The 7,345-nt window shown below is 40.5% G+C and overlaps 1 protein-coding gene across 2 annotated transcripts in view; it reads right to left on the reverse strand.

The window, feature by feature from the left end:
• LOC122058616 (protein FORGETTER 1) overlaps positions 1-7,345 on the reverse strand; it is a 65,769-nt gene that overhangs the window by 15,001 nt on the left and 43,423 nt on the right. For both annotated transcript variants that reach the window (XM_042621251.1, XM_042621250.1), the window contains exons 28-29: positions 449-502; positions 254-356 (exon numbers count right to left, since the gene is read on the reverse strand). In XM_042621251.1, coding sequence (XP_042477185.1) covers positions 254-356; positions 449-502 — 157 coding nt within the window. The remainder of the gene's footprint in view (positions 1-253; positions 357-448; positions 503-7,345) is intronic.

Genomic DNA, 7,345 nt, shown 5'->3' on the forward strand with positions numbered 1-7,345 from the left:
CCCAAAAAAAAAAAAAAAAAAAAACTTAAATTTTCTTTTTTTTTCCTTTGGACAAAATGTTAACATTGATAATATCAAAACATGGATCACCACATACAATATATATATATATATATATATATAATATTTCATATTCTAATATTATATCCAAATATATTTATTTTGGAAAATATTTTAATTTGGATTAAAGTTAGGCTTCATCTAACACAAATTAAATAGATGAACCATTTATGGTCATAAAAAATCTATTTACCTGTTTGGATGACACTTCATATTCGTCTTGCCACCCTTTACAAGCTTTCTCTAGACTAGAAACCTTTTTGTACTTACTTTTTAGCTCAGCCAATGGCATCTCTCTGAAAGAATAAGAGGAAAAATAAAAGGTAAGTAGTGAAAATTTAAGAGGTTGAATTGCAAATCCATTGTGATACAGTGTAACTTTAAAAACCTCAATGCCTCCCCAACAGCTGGACGGAATATTTTGAACATTCCTGAAGCAGAGCTGAAAGAAAATAGGAAAAACAATAGACATTAAAAATAATAATGGGTACATGCAACAAAATGACCTAACAAAGTAAGCAAAAAAATTAATAAAAATCCCATGCAGGAGATTAGCAAAGTTAGTGAGAGAGAATAAAGAAAAACAAGTAAACCCCAACAAGCGATCCCCCTCGATAAAATCAAATTTCACCAGCATCTTGTGCCAAACAATTCATTTAGTGAACCTAATAGCAGCCCCAATGCGAAAGATTCATCTGTCTTAGATCTTATGCAACCTTAGGAACCCTATGATTCAATTTCTTTGATAAACTAGAAACCCTTGGACCCCATTTGATAAAAATAAATAAATAAATAAAGGTGCAAAGAAAAAAAAAAAACTATTTTGTGCTGTAAAAAGTAGCACAAGTGGAAAGGATCCTGCTTCGTAATTCTTTCATCAAACTAACTGCCTACTACCTGGTTCTTAATTGTTACCAGACATGACTAGAGCTTTAGCCTACTCATACATTGCATACTAAAAACTTCATTAGAGACAACCTAATTTTATAATGAAAAGAATGAACTCAAGTTGGGACCTCTGTAACCACGTATATTAAATCACCATTTGTTGCCATCAACACCTCAGCACAGCTAACGAACAGCATGCAATGAGTACAGTGAAACCTTGAAGGAAAAGGATAGAACATAGAAGAGACCTCTTGAAGATGCAGTAGCAACATCATGGTTGGACTGGCACGACCCGATCTGGAAAACCCAGACCAAGACAAACTGGTCCAAAGGGCGATGGTAAGGTTTTCTTTTAGTTATTTGGGAATATTTTTTAATTGCAATATTTTATTTCATTCTATATTTGATAGATAACCACGTAGGAGATTTGCTTAAATTGGCAGTTTCCTTGCTTTGACTTAGTTTTTTAGTTTGTCAGTACTTACTATTTTGTAAGGCTTTCCAAAAAAGATAGAATGGTGTGTGTGGGCCTATTGGAAATCATGTCCCTTGTCTCTCATCTCTTTTCTTCCTTCCCCTTCCTATGACCAAGGCACCTGGACTCCAAGGCGTCACCTTGACAACCATGTACATAAAAAATATCTTCTAAGACAATAACTTGATATCTGTAACGAACTAGTTAAAGAGTCTCATGTTCCCCACAACAACAACAACAACATCAACTACTTAGCCTTTTCCTAACTAAATGGGATCGGTTACATGGATCCGTCAGGAAAAAAAAAAAAAACCACCACCGGTACTCCCAGCTACAATCAGTCGACAACATGGATTTTTGCCCTCCAAACAGCTCTGTTTGAGGTCATACTAGAGTCAAAACCTCACCTCTGCATGTCTTTTCTTACAACGTCATGTATGATCATTTTAGACCTAGTCTCATGTTCCCGACAGTGCCGACACATAAAGTAATTACTTTTGACCCTTATTTGACTGAGACTTGGACTGGATCAATTAGGACTGGTTTAGACTTATCCAGAATAATGAACAAGCTTATCCAAGCTTCCAAACGACTAGGAATTCTGGTAATCGTTCAGTTCTGGTTTTCCCTTTCGTAAGTTTAGCTGGGTCTGATTCTCATCATAACGGGTTCCATTAGAAAAGTAGAAGCATGCCAGATCTCCATCCAGCAGTCAGATTAACAGAGGACAAAAAAGTTAAGGTCCTTAAGGATAAATGGAATCCTAAAAGCTAACAAATACAAGCCTCATCAATCAAATAAGAACTTCTGGGAAGCTAATTAGAATCCTTTACAGCAGCTGTTTGGAGGTTTTCAATCAGAGGAATGGGGTCGGTTGATCAACCAAAGAGTAAGGAGAATAATGGTATAATGCAATAAAAGATGAGGTGATTGGAGGGCAAGAATCCATGTAGCCGACCCATTTAGTTGAGATAAGGCTGAGTTGTCGTCGTCGTCTCTGTAATGCAAGAAAATATGACGTGATGGTTTCCCTTGAAGCTAGGTCTTCAATGCAAGAAAAGAAGAAATAAGCTATACAAAGTGATACGGATTTGGGGTACCAAAAACCCTTACTGTATTGCGTATGGGCCCACCCGAATAATAGAAGGCACAAATAAAAGGAGGCAAAACAGTAAATAAATGGAATTTCAACTATAAGAAAAGGGACAAAGTAAGTGTGGTGTAATGTATAAGGGGAAAGGGTAAACTTGGAAGGAAACAAAAGATAAGGGCAATAAGAATATAATAAGGAAAGGGGCAATAAAGAAAATGGAGAAATAAACTAAAGAGATGGCAATCATGGGGTAGGTTTTGGGGGTTGTCGTCTTCAACCTCTAGCAAAAACCAGAGGCAGAAAGTCAGCAAACTACAGGATGTTCAAGCTCTACCAAATAGGCTTGTGGTGATTCGAAATTCCAGAAATGGATCAATACATCAATGCTCTATTGATTCCAACCCACAAAACCTTGAACCAGCAGCTGGAAATTTGTTTAGAGAATTCTGCAATGGATACTGGCCATAGTTGTCAAGGCGTCGCCTAGGCGGCGCCTTGGCGTCCCGGCGGTAAATCATGGCCATGGCAGTACAACGACTAATGGTTGCACACTTGGCGGTCGCCTTGGACGGATAGGCGACGCCTTGGCGTCGCCATGGACGCCATACCACGTTATAGTACCTAGGCGGTCGATTTTTTTTTTTTTACTAACAATATTTTATTATGATTTGAGACCAAACCCTCGGTCGGTCGATTTCAAATTTCCAATTAACGCCACAAACCCTCGATCGAAGCTCGAGAGTTCGAAGAGACGAAAACCGAAAACCCTCGACCGCTGCAACGATTTCTCTTCTCCTTCTCCGGCAGCCACTGTTGCGTCTTCTGCTCCTCTCCTTCTTCTTCTCCTTCTCCGGCAGCCACCGCTGGTTCTTCTCTTCTCCTTCTCGTTCTCCGGCAGCCACCGCTGCAACTGTTCTCTCCTTCTCCTTCTTCTCCTTCTCCGGCAGCCACCGCTGCAACGATTTCTCTTCTCCTTCTCCGGCAGCCACTGTTGCGTCTTTTGCTCCTCTCCTTCTTCTTCTCCTTCTCCGGCAGCCACCGCTGGTTCTTCTCTTCTCCTTCTCCTTCTCCGGCAGCCACCGCTGCAACTCTTCTCCTTCTCCTTCTCCTTCTCCTTCTTCGGCAGCCACCGCTGCTCTTTTCCTCCTTCTCCTTCTCCGGCGGCCACCGCTGCAAGCCTGCAACTCTTCTCCTCCTTCTCCTTCTCCGGCAGCCACCGCTGCAACTCTTCTCCTCTTTCTTCTTCTCCGGCAGCCACCGCTGCAACCCTTTTCCTCCTTCTCCTTCTCCTTCTCCTTCTTCGGCAGCCACCGCTGCTCTTTTCCTCCTTCTCCTTCTCCGGCGGCCACCGCTGCAACTCTTCTACTCCTTCTCCTTCTCCGGCAGCCACCGTGCAAGTCTTCTCCTCCTTCTCCTTCTCCGGCAGCCACCACTGCAAGTCTGCAACTCTTTTCCTCTTTCTCCTTCTCCGGCAGCCACCACTGGAATCTGCAACTCTTTTCCTCCTTCTCCTTCTCCGGCAGCTACCGCTGCAACTCTTCTTCTTCTCCTTCTCCGACAGCAACCAACATATAGGACTGGTTTTCCGGCAGCAACCAACAGTGACATCTTCTTTGCTCCTTCTCCGGCAGCAAGAACGACAACAACCACAATACGATATCGCCTGCGACATCTTCTCCTTCGGCAGCAAGAGCGACAACCAGGTAAGGGCCCCACCTACTAGTAACTTCAAATCTTCAATGTTTATAATATGTTTTCCTCTTTATCTGTATATCTAGTTATCTACTATCTAGAGTTTGATCTTGATCTGAAGATGGGAAATCATATATTTTAGATTGCTGGAAAAAAAAAATATAAGAACTTGACAATGGTCTTGGTTGTGTATTTGTGTTAAGTGAAATGATTAAGTTGGATTTGTGAGTGTTTAATTGTTTTTTTTTATGTTATCATGTTAATGTTATTGGTTAACACTTAACATACTTTGTTACTCTGTTTTGTAACTTGTAGGATAGGACTATAGGAGTTCATAATGGATGGTACTGTTGGTGGACCTGGTAGTAGTGGGGGTGATAATATAAGCACGGCTGCATATGATCCATCCAAAGACCCAACCAGGAAGGCCAAATCAAATGACCCTGGGTGGAAGTATGGGTATTGGCCTGACCTGTCAGACAAGAACCTTGTTAAATGCACTCTTTGTGGAAAAAACCTCAAGTGTGGAATTAAAAGGTTAAAGCAACATTTGGTGGGTGGATATGGAGATGTTGCTAAGTGTACCAAGACAACTGTAGCGATTGCTACAGAGATGAATGCAGCTCTTATGCGCAATAAGAAGAAAAGGATGCAAGACATTTTGGATAATGATGATGTTGATGTTGATGTTGATGTTGGTGCTGGTGTTGGTGCTGGTGTTGGTGCTGATGTTAATATAGAAGTTGAAGGTCAAAGACAGTCTAGTAGGACTCCTTCTTGTACAACCTCTAGACTTATTCCTAGCTCTGGGACATTTGCTAAGAAAAAGAAAGTAGTCATTCAGCCACAAGTAAGGAGCCCCATGGATGCTCATGTTAGATGGACTCCTGAGCAAGTGGTTGCTGAGAGGCATCTTAAAGGTAGTACTCAGACTACTATAGAGAACCAGTTTAGATCAGCGGAAGAAAAAAAGAGAGTTGATAATCACATTGTTGACTGGGTTTATCAGTGTGGTATTCCATTCAATGCTATTAAGTCAAGGAGGTTTGAGGTGATGGTAGAATCTATTGCACAGTACGGGTCAGGATATAAGCCCCCAAGTTATCATGAAGTGAGAGTGCCATTGTTGAAGGCAGCAAAGGATAGAACTGCAGAGATGAAGAATAAATATGAAGAGTATTGGAAGCAGTATGGGTGCACTCTAATGACTGATGGGTGGACGGATAAAAGAGGAAGGCATTTAATTAATTTCCTCGTTAACTGTCCAGAGGGGACTTATTTCATGGAATCTGTTGATGCATCTAGCATATCTCAAACTGCAGAGAAGTTGTTTGAATTGATTGACAACAAAGTTCAAGAAATTGGTGAGGACAATGTTGTGCAAGTTGTGTCAGATAATGCATCAGCTTACAAATTAGCCGGTACAATGCTTATGGCCTTATGCAGAAGAGGACAAAGCTGTATTGGACTCCTTGTGCAGCGCATTGCATTGACCTGATGTTGGAGGAAATAGGATTCTTGAATGCTAATAGGACTGTGATAAGTAAGGCAAAAAAAGTAACCAACTTCATCTACAGGCACACACGCATTCTTGATGCAATGAGGGCTAGAACAAATGGGAGGGATCTTGTGAGGACAGCAGCTACTAGATTTGCAACTGCATTTCTGACACTTCGAAGCTTGTTAAAACATAGAGATGACTTGAGACATTTGTTTATTTCTGAAGAATGGACTAGTTCTAATTTGGCAAAGACCGAAGCTGGGAAGAAAGTGGTTGAGACGGTGTTTGCGGTAGCATTTTGGAATGGTGTGGAAAATTGTCTTAGAGCTTCAAAGTCACTTCTTACTGTCTTGAGGATTGTGGATGGTGATGAGAGGCCTTCTATGCCTGAGGTTCAATTTGCCATGGATGAGGCAAAAAAGAAAATAAAAGAAAATTTTGGAGATAAAGAAAGGCAATACAAGAAAGTGTTGGATATTGTTAATAGGCGTTGGGAGATTCAGATGGGGCGTCCTTTGTATGGAGCAGCACTATTTCTTAATCCTGGCAAATTTTTTTCTTATAAGGAAGGTGATGATGGTGGCTACCAAATTATATCTTCTCTACAGCTTGCATTTAATGAAATCATTGAAAGAATGATACATGAACCAGCTTTACAAGACAAGATAAATACTCAAACCACTTTGTATAGATATTCTCGAGGTGGTTTTGCCTCGGATATGGCAATTAGATCACGGGCAACCATGAGTCCTAGTAAGTAGAGTTCATTGTTTAATGTTTAGTTGTTTTGCTTGTGTGATATATTAAATATCAATCTAACTATTTTTATATATATTTATTTTTTATAGTTACTTGGTGGGGTTCATTTGGAGGTCATGCTTTTGAGCTTTCAAAGATTGCAAGACGTATTCTAGGGCTTTGTTGCTCCTCTTCTGGTTGCGAGCGCAACTGGAGCACATTTGAGTTTGTAAGTAGCTGGGTCTCAAGTCTCTATTTCATATTTTAGACTTTTTATTTTTGGAACAATAACTTTGTTGTTCTCTATTGTTTATGAATTCAGATTCATACCAAGAAGAGGAATAGGCTGGAACATCAACGTTTGAATGATCTAGTCTATGTTCAATACAATCGCCGCCTAGAAGAAAGGTTTCAAGAAAGACGTTTCCTCAACAGAAATTATGATCCACTTGTGCTTGATGAACTGGATTGGAGTAGTGAGTGGATGATTGACGAGCAAGTGGATGATGTAGTCCATCCCGATGCTGATCTCACATGGGACGTTGCTGGTAGAGCAATGGGGGCAACAATGGAGGGGCCCAATCGACCCAGGAGAGCTCAATCATCAACCTCTAGAGGAAATTTGTGCTACACACGCTGTGGTAGAGGGAGGGCTGTTGGGGAGTCATCAGAATCAGATGGGGAAGAAGATTTGGAAGAAGAGGATGATGTGAATGATGACTTGGATGTCATAGATAACTTTGGTGAAAATGCAAATGCTTCTAGTGGACAACAAAGGAATCTACCATCTGCTGATTTGTTGGATGATTATGATGATTAAGTTATTTGTGTTTGACTGTTTGAGTGTTTGGATTTTATATATTGTTTAAACTTTAAACTTGGATGATTAGTTTTTTTT

The sequence above is a fragment of the Macadamia integrifolia genome, chromosome 13 (assembly GCF_013358625.1).
Source record: "Macadamia integrifolia cultivar HAES 741 chromosome 13, SCU_Mint_v3, whole genome shotgun sequence".
NCBI classification, from domain to species: Eukaryota; Viridiplantae; Streptophyta; class Magnoliopsida; order Proteales; family Proteaceae; genus Macadamia; species Macadamia integrifolia.